Genomic DNA, 16,986 nt, shown 5'->3' with positions numbered 1-16,986 from the left:
TCTCTAGGCAGAACACCACTAGCTCTAAACGAGGGAAACGAACAACATTAAAAACAAACAGGCTGACTAACGCTCAGCAGGGCAAGGGCTTGGAGAGCAGAAGCTGCCGACTCCTTAGTCACGAGGGAAGGATGCAATTATTCACTGTTACGTTGAAGGTAACAGAACCTGGCGTCATTTTTGATGGGTTTCCCCGGGCTGAGCTGGTGTTATTTTTTAAGTCTGACCAACAACCTCTCTTCAAACCGGGACAAAGCTCAAAAAGACAGTGCTGAAGGAAGACGGGCAGCCCGCAACAGCGTCTGCTGCCTTTAATTCACTCCGCCGTGCGCGGGCAGCGCTGCCTGCCTGCTGCCTGCCGGAGCAGCCGCCGCTCCGTGCGCTGGAGTGCAGTGAGCTAACTCCCACCTCTCTGCTTCTTAAAACAGACCCTCGGTATTTTAAACAGAGTTTATTGTATTTAATACATTATAAAATTTGAAAAAACTGTAGGAAAGCAGCAGATTCAAACCAGAGCATCTCTACCAAATATTAATTATTCTGGCCCCCTCTCAAAAAACACAAAACAAAAACAAAAACAACAAAAAAATTCATTCAAAAGAAAAGTTAACCTTTCACATCTGTGAGGGCAGACAAAAAGTGTGCGACTTCTGTACAAACTACATTTAAAATTTCAGTCGACTAGCTTTCCAATGCAATGGATGGTCGTCTCCTGAACCACCTGCCCATCCACCTCTAAAAAAGACAGACATGAACCTCCATATGCAAATAAAGTTGAGTCAAGGTGTGTACACATTAGAAAGTGGATGGCTGTTTGGCAATGAAAACTGGGTGAGGAGCAGTCTATGTATCCCCCAATGGTAATGGCTTGTACACCGTTAAGTGGGCCCCAGTAAGGCCTAGGACACTTAATGGCCGTCACAGCACCAACCTCATCTACCACTTTTTTGTTGTTGCATTTCCTACCCTTTGACGTATACATACATATATATATGTACATACATACATATACATACATATTTTATATGTGTGTGTGTGTTTTCTTTTACACCTTGAGGTTATTATTACTACTACTATTCCAAATGTTCCCATATGAATTCAGGTGTGGTCTCTATATTTGATATAAATGTGTCTTTTATTCAATTTTAGTTCCAGGACTTGTTTGGAGTCCAAACTGCACATGAAACGTCCCCCTTTTTTTATTTTCCTCTCTTTGCCTTTTTTTTTTTTTTTTTTTTGCATAAAGAAACATGTCCATTTTAGTCCAGAGGCTCTTGCTTTATTCGAATGACGGAGGGTGCACGAGATGTCCTTCTGAGTTCTCGTCTCAGTACGTATTCACTGAATTGGGAAGAGTCCACCCCACCTCCACATGAGCCAACAATCTCAAACCCTCTTTGCTGTAACCTCTCAAGTACCTGCAAAAAAAAGAAAGCAAACACCCATGTATAAATAAATAAACACATTATTTGCTGTCCAAGGACAATAACTGCTGTTTTCAAACTGATCCAGCTAGGAAATAAAAGTGGTTACACAGACCCCCTAACTGGTTCCCTTGGCTTCATTGTATTGGACTGATTTCTGCTGACTTTGGCCACTAAGCAATATGAGAGATTTTTTTTTTTTTTTTTTTTTTTTTTAAGTACTGTCAAATACAGTATTCTTCTATCCACAGGAACATGCCTGGAAAAACACATTCTCTGCCTCACAAAATTTACAGTACAACAGGGCAAACACAGGATTCCATAGCAGATGCCAGGGGATGCTGAGCAAACACCTCAACAAAATGGTGACAATGCAGATACTGTGGTCATAATTTCAGAAAAGTTACTATCATATTTTCTAGAGACTTAAAAACCAACTGTGATCACAAAGATCTGTGGCTACAGTTACCTGTGGTAAAACCTGAGATGTTTTAACTTTAATTATGGGACTAATGAGTTCTGCCTATTCACCTTCTTTCCTCCCTTTTCACAATTTGAGCGTTGCTTCCACTAGGAAACACAACGGGGCCGGGGGGAGGAAGGAAAAATGAAGAGTCAGACAGGGCTCCTGGAGCAGCAGGGGGATGCAGCCAGGCAGCTCGCCCAACAAGCGATGCTGCAAAGACCTCAGGTCCCAGCACCAGCTCCAAGCTGCTACAAGCATGCTCTCCTTCCACACCGCTATCCTACTATTTATTTTTAATTACCCATGTTCATGCTGTTTTACTGTAGCTGCAGGGCTGAGGCGTTCTTTCCCTTGTTTGTATTCTTTGCTACTTTTATCATCTTCTTTATCTGTGCTGCTGCCTGGGCTTTCTTCACCTCACCTGTGAAGAAGACCCTTCCAGGGCTTCACCAGGGCCAGCTGCAATGGCCACCAGCACCAAGGGGAGGCAGACAGCACCGCACCCCACCAGACACGGGACCCTCTCTCCAGCACGACCAGACCTCACTGGGGTTGTACTGGAAACAAGTGCCTACCAAGTCTTTCCCAGCTATTTCACCAATTAGTAAATTGACCTGCACGCGTGCTGGGACAGCAAGGGCGAGCAGAGCAGCAGAAGGCTGCAGAGGATTGGGGTGCGAGGGAGAAGCAAGCTGTGGTTTAAAAAAACATCTAAAATAAGACATGCCACATCTTTACATGTATTGCTTCAGGTTGGCAAAAGTCTTTCCAAAATACCTGGGCACGGCTAATTGCACAGCAGGCAAATGTAAAAAAGGAGGGGGTGGGAACAGAGACTTGAAAGCAGCCATCAAAACATCTGTGCAATTTTTGTTTACTCTGATTTTTAACTTTTAACAACATAAGCCAAAATCCCCTCAATACGTCTCAGTGCAAGCTACTGAAAAATACAGCAGGACAACTTAGGTCATGGAAAAAAAAATAGAGATGGTAGCAATCATTAGGAAACGAGCCGAGCCCTGGGTAAGTCACTGAGTCTGCACCTCACTCTCCAAGTCTACTGGTAGTCCCTGTCCCTCTTCACATTGTTATTAGGGTTGGGAGACGCTTATGTCCCCCAGAAATGAAAGATGCAGCATTATCAACATGGGATCATCATCTCTCTTGAAGCCTGTGCAAGTTTTGCCACTCTGACTCATGTTTTTCACATCAGTAAACATGCCTGGCAATTCTTATTTCTGTGACAAAAATGTAAACATCAGGATAAGAGATAAACTTCTAAAGGATACAACTGCTTTGACAGCTATCATATGATGTGAGGCTAAATAAACCTCCTTGAAAGTCCTGTCCCTTTTGAGTTGTAATCTTATGTGTAGGGCTGTTCTACATTTGCATTAGTCACTATGACAAAACAACTTTGATGTTTCAGCATGACAGCGAAGACCAGGCAGAGACAGAACTGTCCAAATGTGACGTGGGTTAACCATCTCTCGATAGGTCTATCCTGTGTTCAGTGCTAGCACATCTGCAGTGCCTGGTGAGCCCTTGGTGCGTGCTGTGGTGGCTCAGCTCGCTTCCCCTGGGGAGGGAACGGAGCAGAGCTTCTCCACCCGGACAGCAGGACCTGGCAGATGGGAAGATGCCAAGCTCAGCTTGCAAGTCTCTGTAAGGACTCGCTCATAAACCTGGAGCATTTAGGAGGTATATCTAAACCAAACAGCATCAAGAGTGCTAATGATAATTCCAGATGTGAAGTGCTCTTGCTCCAAAGTGCTGGCTGTGCAGGATGTGCTAGCTAGGTGGAGACAGGTGTGTGAGGTTGACTGTTTTTAACCAACAAAGGATAAAACAGATGACACTACAACTTGTAAGTTTATTATAATTCTTCCAGAAATTACCTGCATTTGTCTCCCAGATTTTTTCTTATCCATTTCATAACAGCTATTGATTTTAGATATTGCTACATGCCATAATAATTTAGGAAAAACTGCTGAAAGTGAAAGAGGACCCCGAGACCACAGAAACAGATGGGTCCCTATCTGCAATAAGGAGACGTGCCTTTGCTTTTGTTACCTCAGCAAGGAGGAAGACTGAACATGTCGTCTTCATCCAAAGTAAAAGCTGATGTATTCAAGAAGTATTAGGGAAGTCTTTATCAAAGGCGAAAGACCTGGGTAACACTGGAAAAACGACACACTAGTGTTTAACCACACCTGTGATGACTTCCCCCCTACTGTACCCTCCACATTACGCGCCTTGCCTGATAGTCTTGTTGAAGGGTCAAAGCTCTCCCAGGATGCCCCAGTTCGAGGGGTAGCAGAGGGGGCTGAGGTAAAGTCTGGCTGCGTTCTCCCTCTGTGGAAGCGTTGCCCTCCTTTCAGTAGCTGGCCAATGCTACAGTCCAGTTGTGTGCGTCTCACATTAATTTCCCTTTCCCCTCACTTCTCACTTGTTACACCCAGAGTAAGAGACCAGTGCTTCACCTTTTTGCTCCTTCATTCTTCCTATTTAGTTTCAGAGCTCCCCTGGACTCTGGCAAATCAGAGCATCTTCACTACCTTTCTCAGGTGAAGAGACAGAGCCCAGTGGTCTCAGCAGCTCTCTGGAGATGTGGCATCTTCCCTCCCCGGCCTGAGGTGTCCCTGTGCCCTCTCGTCAATCCAGAAAACAATTTAAAAAAAGCAAGGCATGAGACTGGAAGCAGGCTTGAATGGTCGCCCCGTATTCAAGTGCCAGAAAATGTTTCTCCAAATATACAATGTCTTTATATTGAAGCAAATATTTACCTCCTAAAGCAGTTTTTTAAACCCTACTGTAGTTTGCTTGCAAAGAGATTCGGTGAAGATATGTGTGAATTACGTTGAGAAATCAGCCCTGACCTACAGAAGTAACTAACTAGCTCAAAGCCTCCAGCTGATTTTGTCCATCAAAATGCTCCAGTGGCAGAGAAGAGAGTCAACCCACTGGTACCTGGTCAGCAGGCTCCCTTCCAAAAAAAATACATACGTGACTTCCTACCTGAACTGAGTTGAGGTGACAGTATCCGTTCAGTGGAAATCGGATAACATGCGTCGAGTCGTGATTCCAGCCAGCATTGACAGAATTACACATCACGTCACCGATTTCTGGAAACACTTCTTCTATCAATGACTTATCGCCACTCAGTGTAATCCTCTCTCCAAGATCTGGGGCAACTCGCACCACCAGGCACTCACAAGACTTTGAGAAGCGGCCACTCTCCCGGTCCTGTTTCCACCTTTCCATCTCTCCTAGCATGGGCTGAAGCTGGAAATACTTTGCTTCTTCATATAACAAACTGTAGTCCTGAAAGACACATATATTACTGTGCACAATTAAGAAAGAGGCATTGCTAATGTACCGCTTAATGTATATGGTTATTCAGGCTAACGCCGCTCTAGATCTGGAACCCTTCAGACATAGTTCATAATTACTGTGTAGGAAGGTGTAATAAAATAACAGCGCAAGCGAAAAAAATAACCATCAGCCACTTGAGACAGACTGACTATGGCAGCGTTTGGGGGGGGGAGAGGGAGGCTATGCTTGCTTAACTCCCTCTTACTATGGAACGATCCAGGCAAAAATCCCACTTTTTTTATGCCCATAGTGATGTCATAGAATAATGACCTCATTGAACAGATGGAACAGAATTCAATCAGGATTCAGAAAATTCATCACTAGGATCCATCGCGTCTTACAGCAATACTAGCAGGCATTGTAACAGGTATAAGAATGTAAATGAGGGAGCTTGCGATGGTTCTAAGTATAAAATGATTCAGATATTTGCATAATGAATCGCACATATTATTGCATTTTAAAAATTAAGCATTTTTTAATACCTCCCCATTTTGCCAACAGTATTGTTTACTACATCATCTCAAACGCCAGAGCAGAGAGAATGCGTTTGTAAGCATAGCCAGTACAGAAGTAATTTAGAACTGATGATCTGGAGTCTGTCTACTGCCATTTTTTAAATTAAAATAAATAAATAAATAAATTCTTGTTTTTCTAGGTTTAAGAGCGTAAGACCATTTGGAAAATATTTATACAGAGAAAAGCAATACATGAGATTAGGGAAGAGAGAGGAACAGAACGACAACAAAGAAAGACTGCTGACAGTCAATACGGCCCTGAATTTGAGCTATAGACAGAATGCTTTATGAGAATGGGACACCTAAATTATGCTCAAAATATTGCTCACATTTAATGTGTAATAAAAAAAGTCATCTAATCTATACATTTCTAAGAAACACGGACCACTCTTCATTTTAAGCACTGATCTTTTGGATGCCTTAAAGCATAACTGGAAAGGACACCCCTTTGAACATCGTGTTGGTTGGGTGAACTTGCCAGGAGTTACATTTTTAATTTCAGCACAGCTACAGTATATTCATGTGTTTAAAAGGCTCTGCATATGTAACTTCTTAATATTGCATGGAAGGTAGCTTTCGCTTTTTCTCTATTTCTGATTACCTTCAGGACAAATGCAGAGCGCAGCACAAAGCCATGCTAAGGCTTCAAGAGAGGGATATGATGCTTATCGGCTAGTTCCAAACTCCCACATTATTCAGGTAGGTCTATCCTTGTCACGCACGGGAGAGGTAAGTACGCGTCCAGAGCAGATGATTCAAAGGTGGCTGCAGTACGGCTCTTGAACTCAACCTCACAACTATTGTGCCCCAAACACCTGAAAAATCTGTCTCAGATGTGAGGCGTAAAAGACTGCACGCCATTGCGAACTGCTCTAACGCTTCCCCAGCACCTCTCCTGTTCAGTCTGAATTGCTGTATTTCCTACGGTGAACTACTGGCACAGCCAGCTACGCCGATACGCATTCATTAAGTAATGATAAAGATCTGTTCTGATTGCAACCGCGGTCTCCAGCTCTCTCTTCGCTGACACCACATATACACCCACATACCTACAAGCGGATAAACACAGAACATCACATGGAGTCTGAAGCTCTACATCTGTAGGCTAATGGCTAGCGTGGTGAGCTACCACAAATTTAATCTGTTATTAAAAAGAAGAAAAGCAAGCTCTTTAATAAAGTTGAAATAATAAATGTGGAACTATTAATCCCTGACTTCTCTAAAACTCTAAAATTAAACTTGCAGTATGCATTCAAAAGTCCAAGGGAGAAAATATTCTATGACTTAATGCTCAACTATTACCATGTGTGCAGTTTATTTTGTCAATGCTGTGATTCCCACACCATTCTCTGAATTTCAGCGTGGGAATGGAAGCTGGAGCTGCTGCAATCAGAGGGGAAGCATAAAAGTGGATGAGAGGACAAGTAATCAGCAAAGCTCACGAGCAGTTGGTTCCAGATTGTAACATCATTTCTGTCTCCATCAGCATACTACAATATTTAATTTCCTTAGGTCAAACATGGCAAGGTTGCTCCGTTACGTTATAGCCAGGAGGGGAAATTTAATATTGATGCCACCTAGGAAAGGCTGACAGATGCCACTTTAGCAACCCCATGCTTACTTTGGCCACATACCTGAAATCAAACACTTAAATACCCTACAAGTCCCCACCCCGTCTAGGGCTCTGTTTTGACTACATGCCAGATACTTGCTTTACCAAGGTACATGCAAAACACCCAAGTCCCTCGAAATCTCACCTTGAAATCATCAGGAATGAGGAGTTTCGATGTCCTTAAAAAATTCAAGATATATCTGAACATCTGCCCATCTCTGTCGATGAAATAATGCTGCTTGAGACTGTCGAGGACGATGGGCTCCGTGCCATCGAAAAGCCGGCCAATTCTGGAGAGGAAAGAAGAGGCGAGCAGCAGGGTCAGACCAAGTTCGGCTCAGCAGCCTCTCAAACGGCCTGATGCTGCAAAACCCCCCCGTGACGACTTCACCGAAGCAGCTCTGCGGCTCTGCTTCGTAAGAAAAGGGCTGGTTTCAAACCACGAGTTAAGCTGGGTGTTTTCCAGCACGGCCTCAGAAACTTGTAAGTAGCACAGCACCGCTGGGGAGGTGGAAGGGAAGCAGTCAGGGCAGGAGCCTCTCGCACCAGCCTCGCTGCCCAAATCCGTGTCTTGTGAGATGACATCCCTTCCATGATTTTGGATATCTCTCTCAATAGCCTCCCACCAGCAGACTCCGTCCCCCCCAGATGCACCAACCCCCTTGATTGACTTCATTCTGCTTTCCAGGGGACAGCACAGTGAACCTGATGTAGTCTGGAAATTGCATTTGGGAAATGGGTGGGTTTTTTGGTTGTTTGCTTGGGTTTTGTTTGTTTTTAAACATCCATTTTTTGGATGCTGTTTACTGCAACCAACACTGGGACAGGCACAGCTGAGGGGGCACCACACTGTGGAAATAAGAAGCCGGGATACAAAGTTTGTAACTTTTCAATGCAAGGTAACAATTTCACAGTAAAAAAATACCTGTCTGTGGCAGGTATCAATTAGCACACTAAAACAATCAGGAAAAAGGCCTCAGTTTTCAGAGACCACCCACTGACCACCAGAACCATGCAGCCACCTAGAGACACTCCGCTTGCCAACAGTTCTTGCAACATCAACTGCTGGATGCGTACAGGTTTTGTAGGTGTGTGCCCCACAAACTGCTTTCGTTAGAGCAGCGGGAAGGGCTGAAAACTCTGAACAAAATCCCGGCCAGAGTAACAAGAAATCCATGTTTTGTTTCTGCACTGGGGCATTTGCAAAACCACTGGCAGTTTCCCAGTGAAATCACCAGGAGCGACTGGTGGGTTTGATTTTGTGCGTCTGTTTATACATCTACGTGTGCAATGTGGAAGCACTTTTTGATTCTTTCCAACACCAGAACTGTAAACAAAACAGTCTCAAAATAGCCACTTGCGATACGTCGCACAGACACTCCGTGTGAAACACTACCGATGGTTTCAGAGCCTTGTCACAACCTGTTGCTTTCTGCAATATTCTGCAGATACTGCATTTTCATTATTTTAATGAAAAGGCTCATTCGTATATAGTTTTTGTCCCAGTATAGCCAATCTGTTTTGGGAACCAGCACAGTAAAGCCTCTGTGGGTTACTGAGGGGCATACAGTAGTATCACTGTACGTCAGCACGGAGCTAGGGGACCGACAGGCACTTTTGTTCCCCGATCGCACTCAGTTTGTGGTATAGGTAAGGTACGAGTCTGTCTTCTCATGAAAACAACAAAGCGAGCACAATGAGCAGTCATGGAACGCTATTTTTGTTCTAAAAAGAAGTGAAGAAACAACCATTCCCCACCACCAGTAGAAAAAAAACCCAAAACCAAACCACCACCAAAAACTCAGAGGTGAACAGTCTTCTTGGCTGCATGAAGCATCCCAGGCTGAGAGGCATCCACCAGCCAGCAGAAGGGGATCTCCAGGAAAGGTTCAAGAGGCAGAAGTCAGGAGCGGTTGCCAAAGAGGGGAAGACGGCAGGGCTTGCAGCAGGGTCTGGGGGAACTGCCGATGGAGGGGGCTCCAGGTGACTACGCACCACCTCCCACCCACAGCCATACACCCTCCCTTTGAAAATGGCACAGCCGACCCAGACGGAGTTGGAAGGGGTGCGTGTGCCTGCAGCAGGGACCTCGGTAGTACGCCCGGTAATGAGCTGTGAACAGAATACAAGTCTCATCTATTCTTTCTCACCACCTGGGAGAGATGAAGCCCAGGAAAGAAATAAAACCACATTAACCTCAGCTGGCCGTTTACAATTCTGTAAGAAATGCCTGAATCAATTCAAGTCATATGAAATCTGTAACATATAAGGAATTACATATATCTTGCAGAATGATCAGATATTTTTTTCTCAAAGCCATTTCTTACAACAATTCAAGCTTTCCTCCTTGGATACTTGTTACTGCCTGCCCCGCTGCTCAAAATTTAAGCTACAACGGGCCATATAATATGGGTTCCTGTTCACCAGGAGGGTGAGCAACATTTGTGTCTAATATGGATGCACTCAGCATTTAGAATTAATTTTCCCCTACGCTCAAGCATGTCGCCTTGGAATCTATCATGGAATTCACACACAAAACATATATATTTGTCCAAATCAGTCATTACTGAAATGTATAATTGTAATTGGTTTCTGCAGCATTTTCCCAGTTCTAAATTACTACTATAATTACATATTTTAAACCTCTAGGCTTTTTGTCTTCATTTTATTAGTTGTTTAGGAAAAGAACAAGATAGCGTCAGAGGATGGAGCCTTCTGACGAAACCATAACGCTGACTAGAGCGCACAACCATCAGGCTGCGCTACCCTTGGGTCTGGGCTGGCAGAGTTAACAGAAAGCGCTGCCTTAGCGCACTGCTGCTTTTCAGCAGCACAAAACCCCAAGGAACTGCAAAATCCCATTTTCCCCTGGCATTGCCCCCCCCCCCCCCCCATCACTTTGCAATACACAACTGCACTTTCATGTGTTAAAACAGCTTTGGAAGGGTAGACCCCCCAGCAGAGAGACTTCTGTAAACTAAATTAAAACCTTTTTCCTTTTCAGATGGAAAAATATAGATTCCAGCTTCCTTCACATGATCTCCAGGGAAAGACTTGAGATGATACGGGACCCCAATCTGGTGGCACGTTCCTTTTCCTCAGCTGCATTTGCTACACCCGTCAGGAGAGAAGACTGGGCTACGCCAGGACCTGGGGAGCGACCCACACCTTCACCCTCCAGCCTCCCCCTCTACTCTTGGGCTTCTGGAAGCACAGCAGCAAGCTCTCTTATCTTTTCTATACAATAATATTTGAGTAACCATCCTCCCTGTGACCCACACCTCTGCTGTTATTCCTGCTTGGTCTCACACTGCAATTATAAATACTTAAGAGACATCGATCCGCTGGTACGAGAGGGAACCGTTAAGCCATGTTTATTACAATTTCACTTCCCAAGAAAATCTGACAGATGTTTTTCCTCATCTCCTTCTTGACAACGTTGGCTGATGACTGGCAAAGATAACTTTTTTTTTTTTAAAAAAAAAAAGACAAATACATAGCTGTTGAATGGATTTCCAAACAGGAAAGTGCTTTGAAGGAGGCTTGCAAAATAAGCTGATAATTATATGCAGAATTAGCCAAATATCAAGAGTAAAGGATAAGAAATTGTGGTCCATTTACAAGAAAATGTACTTCTGAAATATTTAATTAAAACTAACAGGCTAGAATTTTCTGTATATGAGGAAAATTAATGTCCCATGGGTTGAAAGTGCGACCTCCAATGGGTAATAATTAATGTCTATGGCTTTAAGTATCATATTCCACTGTCAGAAATTGAATGCTTCAAGGGTTGAAAATATAACCAGTGGAAAACAGCTTCCATCAGAGAATTTGGTTTTATTTTAAGGACACAAACCAGGTACAGCCGCAAGCCTGGTTTTAGTGGGGAGAGAAGAACTGGATATGGAAGAGATCAATGTTTTACTTCCATAAAACACTGTAGGGTTCCTTCTCCCCACGGACCAGAACTCCCATAGCAGTGTTTCTGGTCCAAAAATCTAGCACGGGAAGATGACATTGCTTACAGGATTTTTCAAATTCTTCAGAAACAAGTCCTGTTTGCCAAGTGTAAAAATATACTCAGTCTGCAGCAAAACTGTATACATAGTGTGTTTATGACCTTGCTCTCACAGTGTTTAAATATTTACATACATTATTATACACACAAAGAGAAAGACTTTCCTTTAGTCTATTCTGCCTCAGTTGAGAAATTGGGAAAGCAGCAATAATTAGGAACAATGGCCAATATTAATAAGTCAACTATTGCACAACTTAACACTAAGAAAAATGACAGCTCTGCAGGTTGTTTTAGCAGCTTCAGTGGACAGAGCTAAAATTCTTCCCTTTTGTAATCAAAGGGATACAAGGAACATTGAAAAGCAGTAAGCCTTGATGTCTGCAAGCATGCAGAATATTGCATTACTTTCAGTCTAAGGTAGAAATAAACCTAGTCTGTTATTTTTTTCTGAGAAAACAGAGTTTCCTTATTATTGAGTATATTCAGTATATTATTTCTCATATTATTATAATTTTCAGAGGACAAAAACTCAAGACTGAAATTTTTTGTTTTTTTCAGTTAACTATTTTCAAGAGTTCTAAGCTGCCAGCTTTCCCTGCTCTCGGTGTCTTTTGCAGAACAACAAAAAGGGAGGAAAACTCCTGGTGTTTAATAACCCAGCAGAGGGAACTGTGCACAGCAGGAGGAGCATCGGCGACGTCGTGGCACCCGTGCTAATGGCAGGGCAAGTAACTGCCCAGGACTCCACCGAGGTCAGATATTCGGTGGCTGGCAAGGAGTAAAGCACTCATGAAAACACCTCCCTCTCCCTCCAATAATGAGTTACAGGGCAAAGAAAAAGCTTTTTAGTTGAAATCTTACCTGGCTGGAGCCACTGTGGCAAAGTGAGTGGGAGTTTGGCTCTTACGAGGAAAAGCAAATGCAAGTTTTTACTATCACATCATTATATTTATGTGGCTAATGGGAATGCTTATTTAACACTCTTGGGTGTGCAGAGAACGAGCTGGAATAGGCTCTTACTTTTTTTCCTCTCTGTGACTTTTTAGATCACGTTGTCCTTATTAATTTCTTTTCATTTTGTTTTACTAAGTGCTCAAAGGCAATTTGCATAAGAGCCCATTATAAATTAGATCTGTTTAATGGTATGCTCATCTCATGGCTATTTAATTTTACTTCCTCGATTGTCTAAATTATGTAATTTTGCACTGTCCCCTAGAAGCTAGTACATTTGAAGAGGTATCCACGCCAGGGAGAAATGCTATCCTACCCAAGTGGAGAATGATGAGGACCACTTTACCAGTAACAACCTGCTCTTCTTTTTTGAGTATCTCACATCATTCAGATCCACAGCGACTGAATACCTAGCAATCTTTGTAATTCTGCATAACAAAAGTTGGCTCATAAACATGATATAACAGAATACATTTGCAATTTTCAGGAACGTATATTATGAAAACCGCATTTTAACCAAATACCCTATTGTAATGTCTTGCTCTCAGTGCTATTATAATTTGTTCTTATCTCTTCCTCCTTACATTTAATTTAAGGTTTCACGTCCATGAGTCTCAGAAATTCCTGGGTACAGATAGTAACTATATTATCAGAAGAGGCATGAACAGAATGATTATAAAGTAAAGGTAACAGGGAAAAATGTATTAAAACCTAAAATCTCATTAAATCTTCTATAGAAAAAGTATTTATATAGGACCCAAAATGACAGAGCAAGAGGGATGTATGGCAGGAGGTATTAAAACACCGGTTCTTATGAGATTTAAAAGAAAATGTTACATGGCATTTTAAAGAACAGATAAATTCCAGATACTGAGTAGAAGAATGTCAAAACCTTTGTGGAAATATTTGCTAAAGATTAAAGAACTGAATCATTTACATGGAGATCATTTCAAACATCTGAAGATTGTTATTCAAGCATGGAAGCAAAAGAAAAGGTAAGGGCAAGCTCAGAGGACTAATAAAACATTTAGAAGAAATTGAGATAGACAAGAAGTGGTGAATAGTCCTAAATGCAGAGTAAAGCATGTGAGGAGCAGATGGGAGGGATGTGACACGATGAGTGAGGTGGCAGCACCAGGGAACACATCAGAGACAAAAAAAAAAAAAGAAACAAGGGATTTGCTGTGACCTGCCTGATCAGAGGCAGCATCAAGAGCAGAGATGAAAGCAAATCAGACATATTACAAAATGAACTAATAGTCATTGGATCTAACCCACACGGACAAACTGACACATTAACTGGAAAAGGATAAATTGCACAACACCACGTAGTCATGTTGCAGGAATGCTACTTATACGAGAGCGAACTATGGCTTTCTACGCCACAGATGAGCTACAGATGATGAGACGTGTAACTAAATGACAGCCAAACAAGAGAGGATATGTGGGTCACAGGAAACATTGGGGTGAACAAAAAAAATGGATGGCTAAGGCTCCAGAAGTCAATAGCAACACCCTAATCTCTGTTTGCCTGAAAAGGAAGTTTTTCCAAGAAAAATTAAACCCTGTATTTTCCCTGCTGAATAGGTGATCTAGCTACCTAGGAGATTCACACCAGAAGTAACAATTACACTAACAAATACAGCTAATACAGGAACTCCCCCAATGTACACAACATACTGGTTGAGAGCCTTATGGCGGGTGCAGGGTGCCTGAATGTCCAACAGAATTAGGTCAAAAGCCGCAGGCTCTGCCGGGATGTTCAAACCCCCATTCCCAAACTCAGGACCATCATCCACTCAGACCCAAATGGCACTTGTAAAAACGCTGACATTTTACAAAAGAAAGGAATAAGTAGTTGGGATGGGAATGTCAAGAGCTGGTGACTCATGGCCAGAAAACTATATATGTGGGCAGATGGAAACCATCTCCCACATCGCACGACGGCAGCCAGGGTGAGGCCAGGAGAGCACTATCCCCAGACTGCGGATGATGGGCCAGGGAGTTTCTGTTTACCATATACCTTCTCTCTCTGCTCTGGTATACCAGAGAGATACAGACAGATAAGTGGAACAGGCTTCAACCCAAATCTGCATCTTTTCACACAAGGCTGGGCAGGTAAGGGTTTTAAAAGCAATTTTGATACCGTGGCAGCCAAACCTCCTGAAGCTCTAGGTTGCCTTACAGGCTTTAGATGTGGCTGAGAGGGGTCTGTCCTCTGCTCTCCAGCTGCTTCCTCACCCCAAACCAGGATCCTCATCCCCACAACCCCCATCACTTTTGATGAAGTGAGGTTCCTCAATCCAACAGACACTGAAGTTGCTGGCACTTCCCAAGACATCCCATCTATCCCTGACCCTCACCGTTTCACTTGTCTCCCGATACCCAGTGCTCCCTCAAGACCTTTTGTTACCATACCGAGCCACCTCCAGAAAACTTCAGTCTTGCAACCCCAAAACAGGCTGTTCCTTCGGCCAAACCACTATCTACACAGCAGTACCAGAGCCCCTCTCCTCCTCTAGGACCCTGAGACATCTCCCCGACCAGCCGGCTCTCTGATCGACCCACCCCGCATGCCAAGTCAAGGAGACTGGAGCAGAGGAGAAGGTTGCAGATAGCTGCCGCCGTCCCTCTCATCGCGAGAGGCGCTTTGCTTCAGCCATTTGTGAGGACATCAGGCAACGAGCAGCTGCACACAGCAGCTCACCTGCACGCCCGCTGCTCCACAGCCGCAGCGTGACCACCAGTACCTTGTGCTTTACATCTCTCCTCGCTCTTTTTTTTTTCAGGCTCACTCACGCACGGGATCTACTGAAGAGCAGACTGCAAGCCTTTAAGCCCCACATCTCCTACAGTGTTTGGTATCTTGCAAATAAGTCCTTAAACACTTTTTAGTTTTCCAGTGCATATCGAAACCACTTTTCCTAAAAACATTTAAACCAATGAAATGTTAAATCAATTATTCATGCAAATACTTTTTCCATCTCTGTTTTTTGTAACCAAGTTTTTCTTGGCAATGATAACATTTCACAGAAAAATTAAAAAATATTCTCTTTGCTTGCCAAGATAATTTTACTAAGCTCGAATCCGATTTCATTGAGGTACGTTATTTATGTTTTATCTTGAGGGAAGCTGCCTATTAAGTTAGTAGCAACCGTGTCCTTTTGCTTATGATACGGTTATTACCAAGTTATCAGGAGTACCTTTAAGTTATTAGGGTGCAATGGCAAATTAAGTACTTTGCGTCATAATTAGCTAATAACTTTTGAATTATATTTTAATCATGTTTAAGATGGTCAGGTTTGCTGTGAGTACAGATAATGGAGGACAGAGGCAGAACCGGAGTGTTTATCATTCAATACCAAAAGCCAGAAAGTAGCTAAACTGGTGAATGCACAACATCCCAAAGGCCATAATAATCTATATATTCAGAACACTAAACCCTTTTGCAGGCAGCAATATAATAAAGTAGAACTTGTGTCTTGGGATCATGTTTAAGTAAAAAGTGAAAGTATATTAGCTCCAACCCACTCTCCTTTAAGCTTTCTTAAAAAGAAAGACATGTTAGCAACCCATCTTCAAAGTCCTGTGGATAAATCTGTAAATGCAGATTCCACAAAGATAGAACACTGTTAAAAAGCAACTTAAAAAAAAAAAGCTACCAGAGCCATTTCCTTTTCAAAAAATCTGGACATTGAAAAAACCCAAACCCACCAAAAAACACCCAACAACAAAACCTTCTCAGAAGGGCAGAAATGCTTTGATCTGTTCTTTCATACATTAAGTTTGCCCCTCAGCTTTCATGAATTTCATCCAAACCACTGTTAGCTCGCAGTATTTCCTCTGTGTCCTCGAGAAGACTCAGCATCAAAATTCCACGTACATATCGCTGGAAATTAGGAAACACTCTGAGACTCTCCATGAAATACCTTAGAAAACTATCAGCAAAATGAGTTTTGGATGCAAACCCAACAGGACTGATATCCCAGTTAAGCACGTATATGCTATGCAAGAAGCGCTATGATATCGCTAACTCTGCCCTTTTCCAGAATGTTACTTTGGGAACCAGGCGTCGCACTTCATATGCCTGGAGCCCGTGCCCCTGTAAACAACAATCCCTGCAATGCAACCGTAATGAATTAAGCTTTCCAAGATCTTCACAACTTTGGCTACTTAGCCAGAAATCCTGTCTATGTTGTTTTGTTACCTGCTGCCTCCTCTAAGAGGAAAGGACGACACATTTCCATAGACAGGACAAGAACACACTTGCCCTTCCCTTTGCAAGAGTTGCACAAACTCCTTCTGCATTGCAGCCCGTAAAGGCAAGAGATTGTACAACCAACCTCTGTGTGCTGTATGGGGGATCCTGCGAGGACTGCTTCTCAAGAGAGAAAGAGGCCACTTCTACATTAAAGCTTAAGTAAAAGCTTCTCATTAATGAATAAAGTTCAGAGAGAGAAAGTGCTTCTATAACCTTTAGCTCTTAACTATGGTGAGGCTGTGTCCCCAGAAAACACTGTCCTCCAGAGCCCAGATCAGGATAAAGTATTCCCAAACCTCCTCACTCCTCTGCTCTCAATAAATACCCATGAAAGCCACTTGCAAAGTTCATAACATCATTCTCA

At 42.9% G+C, this 16,986-nt stretch overlaps 1 protein-coding gene across 5 annotated transcripts in view; it reads right to left on the bottom strand.

Moving 5' to 3' along the window:
* Positions 1-435: 435 nt before the first annotated feature.
* KCTD1 (potassium channel tetramerization domain containing 1) overlaps positions 436-16,986 on the bottom strand; it is a 102,321-nt gene continuing 85,770 nt past the window's right edge. For all 5 annotated transcript variants that reach the window (XM_075744204.1, XM_075744202.1, XM_075744205.1 and 2 more), the window contains exons 3-5: positions 7,538-7,682; positions 4,909-5,214; positions 436-1,418 (exon numbers count right to left, since the gene is read on the bottom strand). In XM_075744204.1, coding sequence (XP_075600319.1) covers positions 1,260-1,418; positions 4,909-5,214; positions 7,538-7,682 — 610 coding nt within the window. In that variant the 3' untranslated portion in view covers positions 436-1,259. The remainder of the gene's footprint in view (positions 1,419-4,908; positions 5,215-7,537; positions 7,683-16,986) is intronic.

This window comes from Balearica regulorum, chromosome 2, assembly GCF_011004875.1.
Source record: "Balearica regulorum gibbericeps isolate bBalReg1 chromosome 2, bBalReg1.pri, whole genome shotgun sequence".
Classification (NCBI taxonomy): Eukaryota; Metazoa; Chordata; class Aves; order Gruiformes; family Gruidae; genus Balearica; species Balearica regulorum.
Note: the sequence above shows the minus strand (reverse complement) of the source record. Positions and strands in the feature narration are given on the sequence as shown.